Source organism: Octopus bimaculoides, chromosome 2 (assembly GCF_046866305.1).
Source record: "Octopus bimaculoides isolate indiv1 chromosome 2, ASM4686630v1, whole genome shotgun sequence".
NCBI lineage: Eukaryota > Metazoa > Mollusca > Cephalopoda > Octopoda > Octopodidae > Octopus > Octopus bimaculoides.
In genome coordinates this window covers 153,949,599-153,975,454 of record NC_142929.1, presented here as the reverse complement: position 1 = coordinate 153,975,454, position 25,856 = coordinate 153,949,599, and the positions used below count along the sequence as shown (strand labels likewise).

The following is a 25,856-nucleotide window of genomic DNA, read 5'->3' as shown; positions in this document are numbered from 1 at the left end:
TTCCCCTCACACTCTCATGGAACATCCCTCTTATCTCCTCTGTACTACTTATACTCCCTCTCCACTGTTCCCTTTGGATAGGTCCCAATGTATCTCCAACACCTATTTCTCATTCTGTTTTACTATCTATCTTTGTAGCTCTCTCTCCCCTTCCTCTCCAATCCTTGTCCTACTGAGGTAGCTGAGTATCTCCTCTATAGTATGACATTTATCTATCTCTCTATTATACCTTAACCTCTCACCTGGCATGCAGCCACTTCTATCTCTCAGCTGAAAAAAGTCTTTGTCTTGCAAGTTGCTTGGCAATCCTGCTGGTGCTGGTGCTATGTATATAAATGGTGATTACTCCACCTTCACAGATAATTGCCATCACTTTGTGCTTCCTTGTTGTCAATTGCATTTCTGATTTTCCACCCATGACTTCTCAGATGACTATTACATCCAGCTGCAGATCTGCATGGTTTGAAGTATAGGTGACAAACAAAAGTTGTTACTGTGTGCTTCCAGCTGGTTAAGTCTGAACATGTCACCACTCTTCCAATGTGATAGGACTTTCAATTGATTGAATATAAAATGAGGTCACCATAAAGAGACATCCATATGTAATTGGATTATTGTGATAAACACTTGCTGAGTCTCCACGATTAGTACTTAGTGACAGGCTGAAGCAAGCTGACCACTAATCATGTGAAACCACAGGTTATACATCAGAGTATGTCTTGAGTATGGCTTTAAACTAATCTGATAATGGGGCTTTAGTTCAGACTTCCAGGGTTTTGTGGAGTGTGAAACCACCTCTTAGCCATTATTGTTCCTAGGTCTACTCTCAACTGAAGTAGTACCACTTGTCAGGGTCCCACTAAGAGTTAACTAGCATATATAATGACAATCTACCTGAGCACAGGGATGCAGAACTACCCTTCCTAGGTGTCAGGGCATGCAGTAAAACCACCAAGAGTGAGGGTCTACTAGCTGTTGTCATGGCATATATATATATATATATATATATATATATATATATATATATATATATATCAGAAATTACAGCAATGCTAGATGACAACAACAGAACTGAAAAAAAAGGATACATTGGGCTATATGAAGGTGATTTCAAAAATCGCTATGCTAATCACATATCTTCCTTCCAACATAGGAACAAAAGTAAAGCCACTAAGTTGGCTAGCCACATATGGAGTTTAAAGTCTAACACCACATCACATACAATAAAGTAGAAAATAGTTGAAAAGTCCACACCATATGTCAATGGATCAAAAAAAAAATGTAAACTATGCATAGCTGAAAGAATACAGAACCTTTTCGCTGAATTCCAGATCTGAAAATTTCAGTGGTTGTAAACATATGGATGAGTTACTATTGTCAAATTGGAATGTACCACCCTCTCCGGATTGAGCATCTGTACTGCAGACTCTTTACCACTATCCTGTCAGCCTTATGACTTTATGGGCAAAGGGGGCATAACTACAATTCTCCCCTCTTGCTTTTTCTGTTTTCTTTTACGTTTTCCGGTTTTTTAACCTACCACCTTTTACATCTACTTCCTTCTCACCTTTTCTTATTTTTTATCTCATCCTATTGTCCTGTTTTTAGCATGTTATGCAATGTGTGTACAGCCCGAGGATTGCATGAAGACACCAGATGTATTAAAAAATGGTGTCTGAACTGTTTGCATTGGATCGACATATGAATTCTTTTAAGAACAGAAATTTAATGAACTCTACGGGCCTTAGTAAATACATTTGGGAACTTAAATCAAAAAGAATAGAATACGAGTTAAAATGGGAAATAGTTTGCAAGGCTAAATCATATAGGATAGGGAATAAATTCTGCTTATTATGTACTACCGAATTTAAAGAGATATTAGCTCATAAAAAATTGATTAACTCCCACGATGAACGTAATATTAAATGCAGACATAAATTAAATTACTTATATAATAGGTTTAGATAACTAATTTATTTATTTAAACCTAGGATTAGGTACCAACTTATAGTTGTGATCAGTAGCGTAAAATACATCAGATTAGCTTTAGAATACACTTTAATCATCACAATATTATACAAAATTGGAACATATAACTACCTTTAATTTAAGTATTCAGCGATAATATATTATTTCTTTACTACCCACAAGGGACTACACACAGAGGGGACAAACAAGGACAGATAAACGGATTAAGTCAATTACATCGACCCCAGTGCGTAACTGGTACTTATTTAATCGACCCCGAAAGGATGAAAGGCAAAGTCGACCTCGGCGGAATTTGAACTCAGAACGTAGCGGCAGACGAAATACCGCTAAGCATATCGCCCGGCGTGCTAACGTTTCTGCCAGCTCGCCGCCTCAATGATAATATGAGCAGTCTTTTACAATGTTTCATAACATTATTTAAGTAATATATAACTTTTGCATTTGGTATAGTTATTATTCTGCGTAAATCTGAGAGTTTTAAGCATTTTAGTATTATTAATCCTCAAGAAACTTTTTATTTTAGGTAGATTTTCTTTTTCGATATTATCGTAATTATTTTAGTAATTATAATACGTATTTACCTCTGGTAAGGGACGCCATGTTTATCACGTGACTTTTCAGTATTAATTTTCATAGCATTATTCACGTATTATAGAATTTTCGAATGTGTATAGTTATTACTCTGCGTTAATTTGCAAGTTGAGGTATTTTAGTATTTTCAATCCCCAAGAAACTTTTTATTTTAGGTAGATTTTCTATTTCGATATTTTCGTTATTATTTTAGTAATTATAACACGCATGTACTTCTGGGTAATAGATGCCATATTTATCACGTGACCTTTTAGTGTAAATTCTATAGCGCAGCCATTTTGGGTTTAATGTACAGTTACCAGCCAGCAGATAAGTCATGTTTTCTTACTTTAATTTTATAAACAATATTGACATCCGTCTTTTAGTAACTTTATACACTAACGCATTTTTTACTATTATCAACTTATTCCATAATGTTTTAACTTTGTTTACTATAATACTCTTTTTCAATATTTTTAGGTTCTAACTCTTAATAATTATTTTAACACCGTTAAGGTAGGGATTAGTTTACAGATTTTGTCTCTTTAGATATATTTTTATTTCTCATGTTTATGTTTATTCCATGAATGATTTTAGGTATTTTCTTAGGGATTTGACCTGAAGATTTTTCTGATTTGGAGAGTAAAATCATTTCCCCGTTCTAATGAACTTGGATAGAATTTGCTTATGATTTTATATAGCCCTATTTCAGCCATGAAATGCTCGTAGTCTATGTACTAGCACTAACTTTTTACATTTATACTTCCATACTGTATATTATCGTATTAATTTTTACTGTCTAATTTATAATTTTGACTTTAAAATTTTTAAAATTAATATTTCTATGATTTATTTATGTAATATATTATTTAATTTAAATTTTTAGATTAAAATCTTAAATATATTAAGATGGTATATACCTCACAGCATGGTTTTGGACTGGTTCTCAGTTGTAGAGTGGTGGTTCGTCTCTAAATTAGTTATATACATATATATTATATATTAGGAAACCCGGTGTAATATTATACCGATTTTTGCCTGTAAGGTTGGGATAAATTTTTTATTCCCTAATAATATTACTATATATATATATATATATATATATATATATATATATATATATATATATGATGTACTGTTCTGTGATGTAAGATCAACAAAAAGTACTCCATCTGGTGAGAGATAAATGTTATCTAATAAACAATATATATTTTTATGAGTTACTATCAGTTTAATGTGATGGAAACAGCTCAGACATCATTTTCTAATACATCTGGTGTCTTCATGCAATCCTCAGGCTGTGCCCACATGGCATAACATGCTAAAAACAGGACGATAGGATGAGATAAAAAATGAGAAAGGGCAAGAAAGAAGTATATGTAAAAGGCCGTAGGTTCAAACACTGGAAAACAAAAAAGAAAACAGAAAAAAGGAGGAGAATTAGAGTAATGTCCCCTTTGACTGTAAAGTCATAAGGCTGAAAGGATAGTGGCCTAGAGTCTGCAGTACAGATGCTCAATCCGGAGAGGGTGGTACTTTCCAATTCACCAACAGTAACTCATCCATATGTTTACAACTGCTGAAAGTTTCTGAACTGGAATTCAGTACCCTAGACAAATTTAGGAAACAACTTACCCCTTCCTTTAGTCAATTAGGCCTTAAAATCACAGTGAATTTAGGTGTGTTCATAGTTCTGTTTACTCAATTGGTAAATAGATGTTATATAGATAACATTTGGCCTCCTAATTCTGAATCCATTGGACTACTACATGTGGAGCGTTGTTGAGAGAGAGGTCAATGAATACACTCATAACTCCAAACATTCTATGAAAGCAACCATAGTCAGAGTAATATCCAAAATGAACCAGTACCACTTGATTTGAGCATGTAGATGATTTAGATCTTGTATAGAACCAGCTGTTGAAGCTGAAGGTGGCTTTATTGAATAACATTATAGAAAAGGTTTATTTTTGTCTTCATAGAATTTTTTGATAAATAAAGTTATTATTTGTTATTATATATCTGTTTTTTATAAACATAAATCTGTTCTCAAATATCTTATGCACTTGTATATTATACATATATATATCATCATCATCATTGTTTAACGTCTGCCTTCCATGCTAGCACGGGTTGGACAATTTGACTGAGGGCTGGCGAACCAGAAGGCTGCACCAGGCTCCAATCTGATCTGGCAGAGTTTCTACAGCTGGATGACCTTCCTAACGCCAACCACTCTGAGAGTGTAGTGGGTACTTTTACGTGCCACTGGCATGAGGTCCAGTCAGGCGGTACTGGCAACGGCCACGCTCAAAATGAAAGTTTTTTACGTGCCACCTGCACACACACACACACATATATATATATACTATACATATATATACACATACATATACTCATATGTGCATGTGGGTAGTTATATCATCCAGTAACCTGTTATTCAGATCATAGTACAACACCAGAGTTAACCTGTAGCTAAATGCCTGTCTGCTAGAATTAGTAGTTTAGGTTCCTTTCAGTTACTTTTATCAACCTAAAATTTGGTAAGACAGGGAAAAATCTTAAAAGCAAATTAAATGAAAAGAAACAATTTTGCTTATTTTACAACTGAAAACATCCTTAAAGTTAGTTTGTGGCTGTAGCTTCTATCTCTATTGATTTCAAATATTTTAAAAGTATTTTTTATATATATTTAGTTTTGTTGATAATATCCATGTTTTCTCACCTTACCATTATTGAATGTTATGTTACTTTTGTTAGATTTGTTTTATATGCTGTTGCAATGTGTTTTGCTGCCAAGCGAAACTGTTGCTGATGTGAAGCTGTTTTGTAACCTTAACTGTCGTTTGCTTTGTGTTTGTTGTTTGTCTAAGTCTGGAGATTCTATTAGGATTAATATGGCTTCAACTATTTTCCAACAATTCATTTCTTTGATTTCATGTAAAGTAGTTCTTTATTCTTTAGAATCTTTCCTAAAGAACAATGTGATCATTTATACAACTTCCTTCAGGTTATATCTAGTTATGTCTGCTGTTGGTTTACTTTTATAGTGATTTTATCTAACTTCTGTTAGCTCAAAACCAAATAAAAAGATATTAGTTGCAGAACATAATATATGATACTTTCTTTAACAAGCTTATACCTGCAATCTACTTCTACCTCCTCCTCCACCACCATCATCACTTCTGCTGCCACCACCACTGCCGCCGTGTTCATTGTTTTTGTTTATTCCTCAACATGTGATAATTTTTCATCTCTACATCTTGAGATGTGACTGAACCTCTTCTGCTTCACATCCCAAGAATTTGAGATACAAAACCAAGTTACATTATTTAATACATTTCTCCTAATAGTAAGATTAAGTTAAAATTTCGCCCAATAGTAAAATTCTAGAATATTTGTTCCTTCACCATGAGTAAATATTTAGAATTATCTGAATGATTATCATAAAAGCTCGTTTGGAAACATGTGATATTTCTCAGTAAGTACATAACATTTTATGGATTAATCTGGAAGAAGGGGCCATGTCCATGAGCATTTCCGGCCCTCTAAGGCTGATAAGATCAATACAGTTTATGCTCTGCTTCATTAATTTCTATAGGTCAACATCTACAGGAAAAATGTGGATGAAGAAAAGAAAATTCTAGGGGAATGATGCTCTAGAGGGGAAGATTTGAGTAAAGTAGTTGATGCAAGGCCTTGAAGTAAGACACTAAGACTGATGTGAGAGAAATATAGACAGGTGTAACAAGTAGGAATGAGTGGAGTTGCTATGCAACAAACTAATCTTGTATGTTTTAGATTCCATTGTTCAAGCACATTCAACAAATTGGTGATATAATTATTAGTAGAATCAGGTGGGGAGCTGGCAAAATCATTAGCAGTCCAGGCAGAATGCTTAGCAGTATTTTGTCCATCTGTACAATCTAAGTTCAAATGCTACTGAGGTCAACTTTACCTTTCTTCCTTTTGGGGTCAATAAAGTAAGTACCAGCTGAGCTGTGGGGTTGATGTGATTGACTTACCCCTTCCCTCAAATTTTCTTGTCTTGTGCCAAGATTTGAAACTGATATATTACAAGTAGAGAACTTCTTGCTTCTTGACTTAGTCTATATTTCTTTCAGAAACAATATTGTTAATATTGATGATTCCTCTTGTCTGTAACGTCCTAAGAATTCCCTCAAAAACACCCAACTAAAAGAAGATATTTTGTACTTTCCTTGTTATGATATCACTTATCTAACAATGATCTTAACCTGTATTCTATTGGCATTTATAACATCAACAACATTTCTAAATGTCATCAAATTTTGTTTTACTATTCTTTCTTCAATATTTTCATTTTTTTTCTTTCATTGGATGTAAATCCTATTCTAGGTTTTACCTATGAGCAAAAAGGTGAAATAATAGATTTAGTTTTTGCTTTGCTGCTCTCACCATTATAATTAATATCTTGCTGATCTTTGAGTGTGGCAAGCTGGTTCTTGTGATGACAAAGGCTGATTGCAAAAGACTGAAAGCGGAACGCGTTGTTTACCTAACAATCATGGCGCCTTCAGCTTCCAGCTATTTGCAATCTGCATTCAGCTTAAGGTAGCGTCTGTGTAATTTAATAGTAAAAATGTAATCTGAAATAATCCACAAGCAAACATATTTTGCGCCCAAAATATATTTTACTTTATTTGTTTAAAATGGGTACTGTTATTATTAACTGTTATCCAGAGACATTCTGCTAAAAAGAAGAAAGTTTAACATTTTCTGAAAATTTAATAAGCATTTCTCAAACATCATATGAATCAATACTACAACAATAGCGAGAATAAACAACAACAACAATTATTTCCCAGTTTTTCTTCTCTCTTTCTTTCATATTTCAGATATTTGCTAATAGGAAACATTTTTTATTATACTGATGGATTATATCAAATGAAAATATCAAAATAATTATTTATTACAAATGATATTATGAGAGAGGATAAATGTAGAGTAGTAGCTTTGTGAGGTAGTAGTAAGAACATGGAAAGGTATGAGAGGTAATATTTATTCCCAGTTAAACGTGGATGTTCCGTTAGAACAAACTTTACTGTGGTGGATACCATGAGAGAAACTCTCATATAGGTTTTTGGTGCAAAATGTACACTTGTTTATATTGTTTGCCATGGTGGTCTTAGTGCTGGAGTTGGTGGGGATTTATCTCCCTGCTAACAATATAAACAATATATACATTTTCTGTCAAAAGCCTATATTAGAGTTTCTCTCATGGTACCTACCACAGTAAAGTTTGTTCTAACAAGATATTCACATTTAAGTGAGGATAAATATTACCTCTTGGTATTAATACTGCCTCTATTACTAATACATATATTTTTTACAAGCTCATTGAAAAAATATGAATGTTGAGTGATACCTACATCAAATATTATCTATTTATTGCAGGATGTATAAGGAATGATCGACACGTAGAGTGATAGATATATTGATATAAAAATATGTGAAGCGATAAATATGTAGAATGTTAGAAATGTGTGGTGGTAGTTATATGAACTGGTAGATAATTGGAAGAGTCGTTAAGTGGAGAGGTGGTAGGTAAGTGAAGAGGTAGATAAGTGAAAAGGTGAATATTGTAGGGGTAGTATATTAGGGGCCAGATATGTGAGATAGTTGATATGTGGAAATACAGAAACATATGGATTGGTAAAAAATGTGAAGTGGTAAAACTGTGGAGTAGTGAACATGTGAAGTGGTAACTATGTGCAGATAGTAGAACTAGATATCTTTCAGTATATAGTTCTATATTTCTTATGTTCAGTGGAAATCATGCTGATATCCACTGGGCTCTTCATCGTGCCAGACCTGATATAATGAATACTAGCCAGGTGCTTTTCTCCCTAATATGTGACCTTATGGCTAATGGGAGTTATTATTTATGAGGTTAGTAATAATGATATGTTGTTAGAAGAATGAAGACCTTGAAGAGGGACATTGTTCATACATTTATCACATGCATTAATACATCAACTGAGTATAATTAAAGATAATGATGATGTAAAGAAACAATGTTTTGGGAGAACATAGATGAGGATTAATGACTCTAAAGGTAACAACACAAAGAGATGCAAAAAATACTATTGGTGATGGTCATGATGTGTAGTAAGATGACAATGGAGGAGGTAGTGGTGTTGCAAATGATGAAGTGGAAATGATTATGATGGCAGTGGTAGTAATGAAGTGTAGAAGGTTAAAAGTGATGGTGGTGGTGGCAGCAGTTGTAGTAGTGATGAGATTGAATAATGTGATGGTGAGTGCTCATATTATGATGGAGATGATGTGATTTTGGAGGTATGGATTGATAGAGGTGATAAGGATGGTGGATAAAGCAAATAACATAGTATAGATGAGCTTTTTGTTTACAACCAATGAACAGACATAAAAATGAGAGAAAATATAAACTCACACACACACACACAATAAAATGTTTTCGGTTTCCAGCTACTAAATCTACTCACAAGGCTTTTGTTGCCCAAAATGTTATGCTATGGGGCTAAACTCAAATCCACATGGTTGGGAAGCAAGTTTCTTAAGCATGCAGACATATTTTAAAAAAAACTAAAGCAAGTTAAAAGATATGCTAGGCTATGTTCCATAGTTTTGTATTAATTCTTGATTTTTAATTTGACTGGCTGACCAGCATGTCTGTTCTGCAATATAATATGACTAGTGGAGAAGCCTTGATTGTTAAGGCTTCATCTATTATAAGATTGTTTAAAAGATGAACAATCCAGAATATATCTTAAAGACATTTTCATGGCATGATATGTGACCTGTTATTTAGAGATTCATCTATAAGTTCATTATTTAGTATCTCCTTTCCTTATTTAAGACAACTGGTTGTGAGTTACGTTAGATTCTGTTGTCTCTAGTATCTACATAGAAGCATCCATACTGGCTCGTGTAATAATGACATTGATGATGATAGTGATAATAGCGATTGCAATAATGATAAAGACAACAATGATGGTGGTGGAGATGGTGGCAGTTTGGTGGTAATGGATTTGGTGATGGTGATGAAAATGGTAATGATGATGAGGAGGAGGAGGAGGGTACATTTATTGACAATAAGTTCAAATACAAACACTTCATTAGCATACTCATTATCATTATTTAATGTCCATGTTCCACACTGGTAGGAGTGGATGTAAATTAGAGTAAGTAAATAAGGAAACAAAGAAAAGTAAACACAGAAAGAAAGTAAAGAACCAACACAAACTGCATGAATGACTCCACTCAATTACATAAATAAATATCCCAAAATACAAAGTAAACACACATACACATATGTATGTATATGTACACATATATGTATATATTTAAGTTTTGTATGTATGTGTGTGTGTGTGTGCATACACACATACAAACAGACTTACACACATACCCATATACACACATTCATATGCGTGCGTGTGCATACACACACACATACACACATATTGTAAGATTTATCAGCATAGAACAAGAAAAAACTCAATAACAATATAATTATATTATAATCATACAGTACCTGATTGAAACAGTGTACTACTTTAAAGCTTTACAAGATGAACTACATAGTAATATCCAGGGCATACTATAGATTTAGAGGATCATCAGGTATAATTAGTCAGTAATCCTATGCAATTCATTTGGTGAAACTTTAAGTAGCACATTGACAACATAACTGAGTTGGATTTAATCTCTTTTATTACAGATCTGTCATATTTCCTTATTAGTCTTTTATGTCTAGTTTAGAATAATGGCATTTCTTGTTGTTGACATCATCTTTTCCAGCATCACGGGATTTTAAATTGTTTAACACTTTACTCTTGGTTACTTTCATAGTCTATTTCACATGAGCTGTATCTGTGTACTAACGTTTGGTTTGTATTTTGTTATTGATAAAACTCTTAAAGTAAATCTAACCTTTTATGCAGTTTTATATCAGATGGTAGTGCTATCAAATAATGATTTTTCCTTTCCAGTTTAGTTTTGTATTCAGTATAATATGTGCTGTAATTCTCTTAACTGTAAATGCATTGAAAACTTGAAAACTGATTAAAAATATGTCATATTTGTTTGTACATCTAATATAACAGTTTGTGTCATGAAGTTTACAACTTCCATGTTCGCATTGAAGATTACATGTAACATTTGTTGTCTAAAGTATGTTCTGCTAACTAGCAAGTTTGTGGTTTCAGGTTTATGTGACAGATTTTAATTCTGATGTTTTTTTAATAGATTCAAACTGTTAGTTTGTGGTTAGACGTGATGTGTTTTGTTTTATGAATATTCCAATGACAAGTTCATTCATTCTATAAGCAAAGAGCATTTGGATTATGTAGTACAATATGTGAGAGGATTGTCTGTTTTTACTGTTTTGTATCAGTTGCATTTCTGCAGGTGAAAATCTTCCTGTATTATTTTACTGCTTAGGTTTTTAGCATGCTTAATATCCCTTCTTAATGAATGCTTAACCCTTAAGGTTTCCTTATTTAAAGTTCCTTTAGCAAAACATTCTAAGGGATTTCATAACAAACCTTTTATATTTATAGGGACACATGTTATCCCTGTCTGTGCATGCTACACTAGCTAATATAAGTGGTCTCTAATGCTACTGCTTATGTCTAAGAATGAGCCAGTATTATTTGAATTTATGTTAGAACTATGTTTGATTGAAAGTTTACGGATAAGATTATTTTAAAAATCTGATTTATGTGAATGTATCTGCTTGTTCTTCAGCACTCATCATAATGAATATGCTGTAAACATACTTATTTTAATACTATGTTGTTATTTTCAAGACTGCAAATACGAGCCCAAGCTGAATATCCATGTAGAATACTGCAAATGTGAGCCCAAGTGGAGAACCTATATATACTCCTAATATCTAGATGTACAGATTGTTTTACACACTGGAAGGGAAGCCTGGTCATGCAGGTCAACAAAAAATTTCTTAGAATGCTTCTTAGTATATAGGGTACTTTTCTTATGCCTATCATTTCGACCATCAACAGATACAGCTTAAGGGAAATAGATTATTAAACTAAAAAGTATTGACTGTTCCATAATTTTAAATCTCGCAGTAGCAATTTATCAGTTATAGCATCATTCCCACCTTCTTTCTGGCCTACTACAAAATGCCATTATTATCTATTCATTCAGAATTTGATGTTAAAAATGTTTTGAAATGGTAAGAAGGTTATGGCTCCAAACTAAACATACAACATCACACCAGTAATGAAACAAAACTTTTAATATAAAAATTTTAACTTCAATGTTTGGAAACTAAAATATTTGAAAGAATAGCCGTTCCTTCTCTCTACATGTAAAATTATATATGTATATAGGTATAGTAATGTGTGTATGCTTAACCCACACTCCACCCATGCTTTCCCCACTCTCGCCTCCCCCACCTTCACCTTCCCCACCTCCCACCTCCCAACACTCTCACATCACACCACATTACACTATATCACACAACACATCATTTCACAACACACCACCACGCACACACTAGCATTGACCAACTCCCTTCTCCCTTCCCCATTTTGTCACACCTACATACACACATACATACGTTAAGATCACCAACATTCTCTCACACACACATACACAGCTTCTCGTATTTGGTTTCACCGCTTCTTTCCCCTTTTGTTATCTCCCCTTTTTCTTAACTCTCCTGTGTGAACTTTCTGTCCGGCAGTCGCCATGATAGATCGCTGACCACGACATTTAAATTTTTTTCTCCTTGTTTTTCTCCTTTTCTTTCTGTTGAAGAGCGTAGCTCGAAACATAAAAGACTTTCCTATTCCCGAGCGTTAAACTAACATATCCTTTTGTTGTTTACACCACCTGTCCTCGTCTGTTGTTGTTTTTTTTCGTAAATTCTCCCACACACACACACACACACACACACACATATATATATATATATATATATATATATATATATATACATATGTATAAATTCATATATGCATATGCATGCATACATGTTTTATATATGTACATTATACATGTGTGTGTGTATACATACAGATATACATACATATATATATGTATCTATATACATACATGCTAACATGGAAGATGGATGTTAAATGATGATAATGATGATGATGATATATATTTATATATATATATATATATATATATACACACACACACACACATTGCAATATTTTGTGAGTATCATTCTATAAATAAATCAAATCATATGTGCTGACAGGAGTTAATTACTTTCATAATCAATCAGTCAAAGTTATTTGTCACACTTATATAACCTTTCCAATGAGTGTACAGCACCCTTGCCTACTTTTATAGGCAGAATGACCCTTTGAAACTCGTGCAACATGTGTTTTGAAACAATATAACTTCACATCAAGAATCTAATGAAACAAATGCAAATGAATCCAATTAATTTTTAACATTCAATGTCGTGTTTATGTAAAAGATTTTGTTTTTTATTAGTCGTCAATGGGAAGCATAGATTTTTTAGTTGAAATATAGCTACAATAACTATTCTATATTGTTACTCCTTCTATTCATAATCTGCTTTGATGTTTTTATATTCCTTCAGTACAGCTTATGGGCCATTATCTTTATGTTACAAGTGAATTGAAGTCACAATTGTCTTGCTAGATGTATAAGTAATCAAAACAGGATGTCAGCTGGAGATGGAGCCTGGCTATATGGGAGGATAATCCATTGGAAGATGGAATCTGATTGCATCATAGATTAATTCTACTCCACAGCAGATGTTAGTTTTATACTCATGAAGGAAAATCTCACCATTTTAAATGAATTTCCCTGGTGAAAAGCATATAAGTGTTACATGTTTTTTCTGATGATTATGTCCACCTTGGAGGGCAATGGTACCTCTGTTTACTCTTCTAATCATACATATTTTTGTATATTACTATAGTTTATACATAACTCTGAAAAACGTAATTTTGACTTCAATTCATTAGTAATTTAAAGATAATTGTTCATAAACTGTGCTGATGAAAAATTTTAATATTGAAATGAATGCACAAATTAGAGAAAAAGAAACAACAATATAGAATTCTTAAATTGGAATAGATTGAACTTTTACTTTATGCTTACATACAGGTAATCGGAGAAAGAATCTTCATAAATAACACATGGAGTATTAAGTATTAACTAGATTTGAACCTTTACCCCATGCTTTTCATTGAATAAATACATGACTATACCTGTCCCAAAAGAAGAAAACAAGATAACAAATTCAATTAAATGAAAAACAGTGGCAGAGGTAAGTGACATGTTATATTGTTGATGCCAAAATACTGTCATAATAAAAGAAAAAAAAAATTAAACCTTGTTCTGAATCAAGGATTAAATGTACAAAGATGTTCATCACCAGCCTTTAGCTGTTGGCTGGTAATGGAACCTAGCTATATGGTAGAGTAATTCTGTAGAACAACAAATGTTGGTTTTATGATTATGAATCAAAACCTCACCTGTGTGAATAAAATTGCTTTGTGAAACATATACATACACACATGCATACACGTTTGTGTGTACATGTATGTGCATAATAAACAAATATAGTTCTCACCGCCAAAATAAGATCCGTCCGAGAGGCTCGTAGCAACTTCACCTTCCTTTGTTATAATATCAACTATTCCCTCTTGTATAAAATACATCTTCGTCCCAATTGTTCCTTCTCGAATTATATAGTCACCAGGCTGAAACACTTCATATTTGAGCTTACTGACTACCTCAGAAACAAACTGTGGATCTGCGTTTGTAAAGAATGGTACTGAAGCAACCAAAGATCTGCAGTTGTGGTTTATAACTTCCTGTATTATGGGGGAAAAATTAAATGCAAAGAAGAAAACCGGTTTTAGTATTAAGATATGACAAGGTACTATATAAATGCGTATATGCATATATAAATCATCATCATCATCATCATCGTTTAACGTCCGCTTTCCATGCTAGCATGGGTTGGACGATTTGACTGAGGACTGGTGAAACCGGATGGCAACACCAGGCTCCAGTCTAATTTGGCAGAGTTTCTACAGCTGGATGCCCTTCCTAACGCCAACCACTCAGAGAGTGTAGTGGGTGCTTTTACGTGTCACCCGCACGAAAACGGCCACGCTCGAAATGGTGTCTTTTATGTGCCACCCGCACAAGCCAGTCCAGGGGCACTGGCAACGATCTCGCTCGAAGCATTTATGTATGTATGAAGGGCAAGTTGTAAACAAAGAAATTGTTCTCAAATAAAGGAGTCCAGACAGGGTTAAACAACACAAGTAAGAACATTATTGTCATCATCGTCTTCATCATTGTTTTAATGCTGAAGACAAAATTTGCAGAGGTAGATTTCCTATGCATCTGGATTCCCTTCCTATCTCCAACCCTCACCTGTTTTAAAGCTAATAATATTATTCTGTGCCCAGACATTTTTTCACAAAAGATTGGAAATGAACTTCACTGCTTCTATTGCAGTACTGTCCATTTATGACAATGACATAACATAAAAAAAAAACAAGGAGGGACAAACATACACACACTCACATTCTATGTAAGTGTACAGACATATATGACTAACTTCTTTCAGTTTACATTGCCCAAATTAGGAGGCTTTGGTTAGCCTGAGGCTATAGTAGAGGATGCTTTCCCAAAATTCATTAGAATTCATAACTGCATTGCAAAACACACACATGAGCCAAGGTGTTAGCAAACAGCAATGAGGTCTAGGTAGTGAGAGAATGACCAGCATTAAAGTAGTGAACCATGCATTTTAGGATGCCTACAACATTACTGTGAACTTCTGATTGATGTTCACGAAGTGATCACCTAAACAGCAACCAGTCATACCTATAATATATAGATATCAGTGGATTTGAGATATTTGGAGTTGTGGTGTTGGCAATGAAGGGGCTAATGCAACAGTTGCAGTAATATGTACATTGCAGCTTAGGAAGGAGTAATGAAAAGTTACTGGCTTTACACATATTACAAAAGACCTGGTTGGAGGCCCAAACTTCCAAGTTCTTTTATAGGGCTTACAAAAACTGAAGGACCACTGCAATAAGTGTGTGAATCTAAGAGGGGAATATGTTCAATAAAATCATAATTAACTGATCCTCCTATATTCTCTTTTGTCCAAAACCAGAAACTTTTCAGCTTCCCCTCATAGGTGTGGCTGGAGATAAAACAGTTCTTTACCAGTTAGTATTGAAATTTTAAAAAACATTCACTAAATCAACAATAATATTGACTCTGAAAAAGTACTTACCTGCCGTAAGCATTCGTTTAATTCACCAAGGATGGTATCTTCATCAAACATTTTCCCTTGGAACCGATGTTCATAATAATCGGAAATACGCTGACGAAGTGTTCGAGGCAGTTTGCGACACACCATATATTCCTCTACTTGTTTAAACTAAAACAAATAAAAATAAAAGAATTTTCATTTTTATTTCTACATTCAAACAATTTTGTAAAAGCTTAGATTGTATATATAAATATATATATATAACACATAATGCACACACATTGCATTGTATAAACATATACAATATACACATAATATATATATATATATATGTACATAAAAATGGAAAATTACTTGGTTCGCTAAGGTATGTGACATCCTTACATCACTCTTAAGGAGTACTGACCAACGTTCTCTCTATATAGGTTAATTAACCCCTCCAAAAGCCAGGTGAGTATAGTTACTAAGTGTTTCTTTGATGTTGTTAACCTCAAAATTAGTAGTAAGACCAATGAAACAGTATTATAACTGTTAAAATGTAGTTCCATGGCATTGAATATAAGCAGTTTACAGATTTATGTATGATCACACTCTCTCATCAGGAGCCAAAATATTTTTTGAAACATGTTTTGAAGTCTTAGGTATGTTGATGATCTTCACATGGAACTCTTATTTATTTTGTGGATAGTTTCACATGCTTCCTTGGTGGTTGGTGCTTCTGGATTGTTTTGCATATGCAATGGTATCTGTGAAGTCTATGCACAGTTGATTAGAAGAGAAATCAGTTGAATAGGTTTGTGAAATATTCATCACCATTGACTGAGGTAATCATCTAGTTTTGAGATAATTGCCCCTTGAATATTGAGGACTATTTCCTTTGTTGATAATCAGCTTTTTGTGCTTGACTTTAAAAACTGATGTGGTTTTGTGAGTCCTTGATAAAAACTGCATTTTTACTCTCAAGAGAAACAGTATGCTTGGTCATTTTGGCATTGACAGTCTGCCCATTCTGTGCAACGGAAGTTATAATGAGTCAAGAGTTAATATCTGAGTCAATATCCTTAACTGGGACCTTATATTACACTTCTTCATGTCTTATGGAATGAGCATGGGAAAGATGTATGGTCCAGTAACTCTGCCATCTTGCCTCATACTTAGTTTTGAAAACCCTGTACACACTTTTTCCTCCCCTACCTTGGATGATGGAAACCACACCATCCAACACATTGGCCAGGACTTCCTTTAAGTGCACTTTGGAGGGCATACAGAGAGCTCCTCCACGTTTTGAGGGCTAGTATTATGTTACTCTTCTGCTTATCCTTTCTTTGATAAAATCATCAGGTGAGGGATCACAGTTTTTCATGAAGTAACTTTCCACATTCTTCATTTTCTCAGAGAAATGTGTTGTATTTAAAAGATCTTTTTAACTTAAGACTATAACAAAGCTGTTGATGTCTGCTTAGTTACGAAAATTTTGTCTGTTGCCAGGGTCTATGTTTAGAAATTTTATTCATCTGTGATTTCTTTTCCGTATTTTTTGAAGCACCAATGTCTGCATGTATCATTGTAATCACACCTGTTTGCGTAAAAGCTATCATTTTCCTTTGTTTGTCCTTTTCATGTAGTTTGTCTTTATTTTCAGAATTTTCAACAAATATTTTTATATTAAAAAAAAAAAAATTGGATGTTAAGCTTACTGCTATTTTCTGTTTTTTGACCTTTCACCTCTACCTCAGCAGAAAAAAAATTAATCTTTGAAATTTGTAAATAATCAAAATACTTTCAAAATTAAATTCTTAAAAGATAGGCCTTTTGTTTTCCTTGAGGAAATGGTGCAGGCTTACCAAAGTTACAGAATATCTTTTTTGTAAATATTTCAGAAAGAAACTTTTTCATTCAATGAAACATAGTAAAATTCAAGTGAAACATATCCAATGTGAGCAAATAATGATAATAATAATAATAATTATAGTAGTTTCAAATTTTTACACTAGGCCAGCAATTTTGAAGGGGAGGGGTTTGTCAATACTATCAATCATAGTACTTCACTGGTACCTTCTTCGGTTGACCCTGAAGGATAAAAGGCAAAGTTGATCTCAGCAGGATCTGAACTGAGTACATAAAGAATTGGAAGAAATGCTATAAAACATTTTGTTCAATGCTTTGATGTTTCTGCTAATCAGATAATAATAATAATAATAATAATAATAATAATAACAATCTTTTCAAGATCTAAAATTTGGGTGGTGGATTAATTGCTTACATTGGCCCCATTGCTCAGTTGGTACTTGTTTTATTGACCCTAAACAGATGAAAGGCAAAGTTGACATCAGCAGTATCCAAACTCCGATCGTGAAGCTGAAAGAAATGCTGCTAAGCATTTTGTCCGGTGTTGTAACAATTCTGCCAGCTCACTCATGATGATGATGATGATGATAAAAAATGAGGTAGAAAAAGGAGGAAAGGAGGAGGTAGATGATTAAAGTAGATCTCTTTCCTTATACCAAAAGTAATAAAATCAATAGGAAGACCCAGGCAAATATGAGATAAAGATTAAGAAAGAATGTATGCTCTGCTAAAAGCTCCACTCATATATCTAACATACATCTCAGATACAAGTGAATAAGACACCTTGAAAGAAGGGAATATACTGATTATATTGCTTGGTTGTAGAGGAAAAACATCAAAGAGAATGACAAAAATATATTATAGAAATATTGTCAGCTTTCTTTAAGTCTCACTTCATAGTAATGTAGTTACATTTCTAATAATAAAAAATGAAATTGCAGAGAATATAAAGATGTTATGATAATAAATTTAATCATCATTTCATACTATATTAATAACTGCACAGTCATCTGCTAATTTATCTATTCTTGCATGAGAAGTATTGTTGCACATGTTAATCCAGAGACAAAGAAGATCATGAATTATATTGCTGTTGAATTGTGACTGACTGACATACATAAATACATACATACATGTATGCACCCCCCCCCCCCCCCCCAAACATGCATACATACATACATACATACATATCTGACAAGGAGTGGATGAAAACAAATCTTGCAGCCTGTAACAAAACACATGACACTAAAGAATATTACAGCTGAATAAAGAAAATTTGGACCTCAGAACTCTCTGTATTCAATAAAACAGTGGCCCACAATATGTTTGCAGTGCCAGTACTCATACCAACATTTGGGCTGCTTGATGAGATCCGAGCCATTGATGTGAAAACCTGGAACATACTAACAAGCATACATAATTTCCACATAAACAATAACGTAGACCAGCTCTACCTAAAATGAAAGCAAGGTGGTAGAGTCTTAACATCGATCTAAAATCCCTTTGAATGTCGTATCATATGCCTTTGGCAACATCTTTTAACCACCAAGTTTTGAAGTGCATCTCTTGACCAAGTTTGCATACATGAGGCTGATAACATCATAAGACTTGGAAGGCAGCTCCTTGAGCAATATTTTTTGTCTGATAACCTAGAATACATGCCCAAAGAAGTTGCATGACTCCATTGCAACATATCATCAGATGAAAGGAGGAGCCTATATAAGCAGAAGACTATGCATGGATATGTTAGTAGAAAGCTCTAAGATGATAGTAACATTGATCATCAAAGCAGTCTATCATGGACCAATAGCTGAATTACTACCTCCCACTTTGAAGGGCATGTGTTTGCAATCCAGGAACAGGAAATATCAACCAAGTACCTGATGCACAAAAGGGATAGAGATGCAGGAAAAAACAGTAAAATGTGACAACTGGTGCAAACTTTGTGGAGTTAATACTGAAGATATCACCCACAGCATAAGCAGTTGTTTGAAAATGTCATCATGGTATTATCTACTGATGAGACATGTTGTTGTAACTAGGACACTCTATAACGAAATCCATCAGAAGGATAATCCTGAGGACAAACAAAATAAGAATCCATAGTATGGTAGAAGCCATAGCCACTCATAATAAAAAGGAGTACTGGTGGAATGTCCCAGTGAAGACCTCAATAAAATGTAAGCACACCAGACCTTATATAATGATTTGGGATAGAGAATAGAAACTGTGCACAGTTGGGGAAATTAGCTGCCCAGCTGATGTGAACATAAAGATGAAGATCAGTAAAAAAGAGAATACCTATGTTGAACTATTGAGAAATCTGCAGTTACTCTATCCAGATTACAAGTTCAGGTTTATATCTGTAATTATTGGAGCCTTGGGATATGCCTAAATACCAATCTTGAGAAATTAGGCTTCTCAAAACCAGAATGGAGAAAGCAGATTCGAAGACTACAGATCCAATTCCTTCAATCTACATCCAATTTGCACTGTCTTAGAATAGGAAAGACGACTGAGATATTTCTAAGATTACTCTCTAACAAACAGACAACATATTTTATGAACTGTTATATAGTATGCATGAACATATATAAAGGCACTTAAATACTCTTAAACATACAGTCATACATTAACATGTAAAGACCAATACAGAATCAAACTATGGCAGACTTTGTATCATTTGTTAAAAGTTGCCTAATTAAAGAAATTTTAAGTTTATTTTAGATACTACTATAAAATATAGCCCTTCAAAATTACCTTGCTAATGACATAGTAAAGCAAGATGAATATTTTTTTCAATAAAATGAAATGGAAGAATCCCCATAGAAACCATTAGTATTTTAATTAATTGATTGATTAATGCGTGAATGAATGAATTTATTTATTAGAATTTAACAGAATTTAGATAATTTCAAATTGCAAAATAATTACCTTTTCATTGTAGAGTCGTCTTGATGTGTCAAAAGACTGTATAAGTGTTGTCGTGTGACCTAGGAATAGTGCGTAGCAGGTGGCGCCACTAAGCATACTAAGAATTGTGAGCCAGGTATCAGTCATATTCTGCGGTGGAAACCGGCCATACCCTATACACAGCATGTGTGATAAAGCCTTGAAAAGAGCCCAAGTATATTGCTCAGCCCAATGTGCTTCCTATCAGGGGACAAAGGTAAAATAAAAATAGAGGAGAAAAATAATCAATATTAATTAATTATTGCTATATTTCAAAATGCAGAATTAATCAAATGCAACAAACACAAAATTATTTGATATAAGGAAGGTGATAAAATGTAATTAGGCATTTCTGTCACAAATACAGAAATATATATCAACCCAGAACAAAATCTGCTTCGTACTTCACCAAATTGTAAATTAAACAAAACCAAAAATAATGAATCAGATATCAAATAGTTCATAATAAATGATATGTATAAGTGTAATTGTTACTGGACTTGTAATGTAGCTTTCATGCAAGAATAACAGAACATCTTTTATGCAATTGTTAATGAAAATATTGTAAAGTATTTTTTAAATAATTTTTACATAATTGTTAAAGAAAGATGCAATGTATTTTTATATAATTGTCACTGAATATGTTGTCATGTACCAATGATGTATTTTTTCTTCATTGTTAGTAAATGTGATGTAATGTATTCTTTATTTATGTATTACTGATTATGTTGTAATATATATTTTATGCAATTGCTACTCAAAATGTTGCAATATATAGATAATTTATATATGTAATATTAATTTGCTTAAGTCACTGTATATTTTACCAGAATTTTGTATATCAAGAATAAAAGTCAGGAGAGTGAAAAACATGTTGATAGTGAGATAAACAGACAGATAAATAGACACTTTTGAAAATATTCTACCAAAAAGAATCACTTATTTTGTATTTGTATGTCAAAATGGGAAAAATGTCAGTGAATTTGGATCTTTTAACAAAATACTAAATAAATAATACAGTACATTGAAGGACTTAGGAAAATATCCAGGGACATGCTCTATATGAAAACCAAATGGTAAGTTAGGTTCAAGCATTTGTATATTAACTCCAACCTCTCAATTTTGTTTTGAGGCTGTATAAATTCTTGATTAATTCTCTATTTTCCTTCTTTTATGTTATGCCACTCGATGTTTATTCAACAAAAATCAGTACATCTTCAAGTCACTGTATTGTAAAAATCAGTCACCTTCTACTGCATTGCCCACATTCTATTTTATTTTAATTAAACATTATGACTGTCTCCTTGTACTTTCTTGATCAAAATTAATCATTAAGCTAGTGATTCTTTCTGCTCACCATATCTGTAATTTTAATTAATCAACAATTTCTTGGCTCACTATAGTATGTTAGCACAGATTTTACCAATATAGTACATATATATTGCATTTGACATCAACAAAGATATTAAATTTGAGACCTGCTCTCACATCAAATATGATCAAGTCTCTAATCTTAGGTACACAGGATATTACTGAAACTCAGAGAAGCTATATTTGAAAATAGATATGAAGGAGATCATCACAAGAGAAGCAGGAAATCCTTAGTTCAAAGTCATCTCTTTGTTTCTAAATATCAGAAATGTATTCTACTGGAGGCAGAATAATATTATCCACATTGGATAACATATAGTTATATAATAATTATAATTTATCAAAGCTAAACAGAACACTGAAGAAGGAGGTTATGTAAACAGTGTTTGCAGGCATCTAATACAGTTATGGATTGCAAGATAGTGCATATAAAAGCAATGCACCAATGATGGAGACTACGAGTGGCATGGCACTTGATGTGTAAAGTAATTGATGATTTTGATTATTAAGATGACCTCATCAAATATGATCTTACTGAGGTCATTGTTAGCATCCACATGAATAGAAGAATTTTAGTCCTCTCTACATTGATACCAAAAGGATTTTCTTTTCTCCTAAAGTTATAAAGTATGTATCATCAACTTTTCCATGAAGAAATAATCTTATTACATCTATTAAATATTTATTTCTATCACTAATAACATTATTATAGCCTTCTTCTGAATTGTATTATTAATGTTCCATTCTGAAGGTTAAGAACTTTCAAGTATATAGATTTCAAACATATAGAAAATATTTGAATTTTCCTTAATTTTCAGCTGGCATTTGACGAATCCAGTGGTTTTCAAAATTGTAGCAAAGCCAGCATGTATAAAAGCCAGTGACACTCTTATACAGGTAGTCCCATCATCTATTAATGAAGACAGAGATTTAATATATATTTAGACATTGCCATGTTTGTGTGGTTAAACCATTTGCATCAACAATGTCGTGTGCATCACTTTAGGCAAGTGTCTTCTACTGAAGCCCTCAGCTGACCAATATCTTGTGAGTGAATTTTGTAGATGGAAACCGCACAAAACCTGTTTTATTCATGTGTATGTATGTTTATGTGTGTGTGTGTGTGTGTGTGTGTGTGCATGCATGCATGTGTGCGTTTTGTATGTGTCTGTGTTGCATGCTTCAAAGCAGAAGAAGTACAAAGCAACAAATAGTAATGTTTGTTGTAAAAAATCATCTGTTGGCTCAGTGTTTTTCAAGACATGTGAAATAAAAACTTCTTTACATGAAATACAAATAAGAGTGAGTGATAAGAAGAGCATGATGTAAATACATTTAACCCCATTGAAAAAAGAAAACAGACATTAGATCAAACAAAATAAATTATATATATACTTTTTCACTAAAAACAGTCACATATCCAGAAAATGGATATATAAAATGTACTTGTTTATTTTAACGTATGTACCTTGAATAATTATTTTCCACATTTAAGCTATGTATGTGTGTGTGTGTGTGTGATATTTTCCTCCCTTCTTACTCTGGCCCATCCTTTTGTTCCTTCTGAGTCATATATACTTACTCCTTCCCATATAGATTTCTCCTTCCTTTTATCTCCCTACTTTCTCCTTATTCTCTCCTCTTTTTTCCCTCTTATTATTAAGTTTTCACCAACACCTAACACATTCACAAATGCATACATATACCACTCCTCTTCAAACTGACTAGTTACACAGTAAGAAAATATAGGCTACAACAGTTATAGTCCTGGACACTATAACTTTGGAGGACTTGCATGGGAACTTCAGAAGGTGGCTGGAGTGCTACAAGTGCATTGAAATCAGAGGGTCCTACTTTGAAGGTGATTTGATTTTTGTCGTTCTTTGAAATTAATAAATATCTTTCCCGGAAAAGTCTCAAGACATCTAGAATGCATCTCATATGAATGTATATATAGGCAGAATCATATATCAGGTCATTAAGAGTGAAATGTCTGATTTTCTTATGTACCAAGTTTGACAGTCATTAACTCTAATGTCTTATCCTGACAATTCTTTGTTTTTACAACTTTGAAGAGTTTCATCATCACTTTTCGAAATGCAATTCATGGTGTCTGATTATATTGTGAGTTTTCTCTTACAAATCAATTTTTGTGAACCCATGGATAGATCAAAAATTCATGTTGATTATGTATATGAGTTCTGTCATGGAACCAATGCATCCCAGACAGCTTGAAACATCAATGAGGTGTTTGGTGAAGATGTGGCAAACGAGCACACTGTACGTTGATGTTTTGAGAAGTTCTGGTCTGGTGACTTTACTCTTGAAAATCAGCCTTGTGGTAGACCGGAGACCAAGGTGGATAATGATGAGCTAGAAACTAATGGAAGTGGATACATCTCAAACTACGTGTGAGTTAGCAGCAAGGTTTGATGTTTCAATTCCAACTGAGGTAAAAAAACTGGACAAGTACCCACACAAACTGAACGAGCATCAAATTACACATAATCTTGAAATTTGCTGTCACAGCATCAATGTGAACCATTTTTACATCGTATTGTTGTGTGAAAAAATGTATGGTGAAAAATGGATTCTTTTCAACAATAGCAAGCATTCTGCATGGTGGTTGGATAGAGACGAAGTACCAAAACATAATCCAAAAAAGAATATTCACCAAAAAAAAGCTAATGGTGTTTGTTTGGTGGTCCAGCACTGGTGTCACCCACTACAGTTTCAAGAGACTTCGTAAGTCAATTACAGCAGATGTATACGCCAGCTATTTGGATGAAATGATGAATGAACTTGCAATTAAACAACTGAGATTGGTCAATAGCGACAATTCTCTTGCACGACAATTCTTGAGCACGTGTTTGCACAAAGAACACTACTCAAGTTATAGGAACTGAACTTGGAAGTACTCTGTTATCCATTATATTCATTAGACCTTGCACCAACTAACTATCATGTTTTCCAGGCATTAGGCAATTTTTTTGCAAGAAAAAAACTTCAAATCTAAAGAAGATGCAAAAACAGCCCTTTGTGATTTTATCATGCCTTGATCTCCAGAATTCTTTGTTGCTGGCATAAATAAGCGACCAATAAAATGGCAAAATTGTGTTAATAATTTAGGTGCATACTTTGATTAACTGCATTGTTTTTTGTTGAGATAGAGTAAAATAAACTTTCAGTTCAAATTCAGACATTTCATTCTTAATGACCTGATATATATATATATATATATATATATATATATATATATATATATATATATATATATATATATATATATATATATATATGTGTGTGTGTGTATATATATATATATATATATATATATATACATACATATAAACGAAGCTGAAAATGCACTATATATATATATATATATATATATACATATATATATATATATATATATATATATATATATATATATATATATTATAAGAAAAGGAATAAATTATCTTATGAACTTATCTTACAGCTGTTTCTACTATAAGATGTGGTGGACTCATAGTTGCATGGCTGAGTAACAGCTTATAGCTTTATCAGACCCTCAAACATTATATATATGTATTTAAGAATTTAAAGTTAGGTGGTATGTGAGGTGAGATAAATAAAATAAATTTATTTATAAATATATATATTTATTTAACCACGTGACTCCCATAGGATTATGACTGTTTCACAACCTTCTTCATATATTATTAATTTCAGTGTGGAAGACATTATGCTTACATGTTTGCATTACTATGTATGCTTGGCATTGTGCAATACAATTGTATATTCACAAATTAATGCAAATAAAGAAAGACGAGCTTTTTGTGACACTGCACAATTC

General features: G+C 33.1%; 1 protein-coding gene across 26 annotated transcripts in view; it reads right to left on the bottom strand.

The window, feature by feature from the left end:
* The window catches only part of LOC106874330 (uncharacterized), a 902,231-nt gene that overhangs the window by 5,798 nt on the left and 870,577 nt on the right, over positions 1-25,856 (bottom strand). For all 26 annotated transcript variants that reach the window (XM_089347949.1, XM_089347937.1, XM_089347933.1 and 23 more), the window contains 3 exons: positions 20,627-20,845; positions 15,866-16,012; positions 14,174-14,417 (listed from right to left, as the gene is read on the bottom strand). In XM_089347949.1, the coding sequence (XP_089204075.1) occupies positions 14,174-14,417; positions 15,866-16,012; positions 20,627-20,845 (610 nt within the window). The remainder of the gene's footprint in view (positions 1-14,173; positions 14,418-15,865; positions 16,013-20,626; positions 20,846-25,856) is intronic.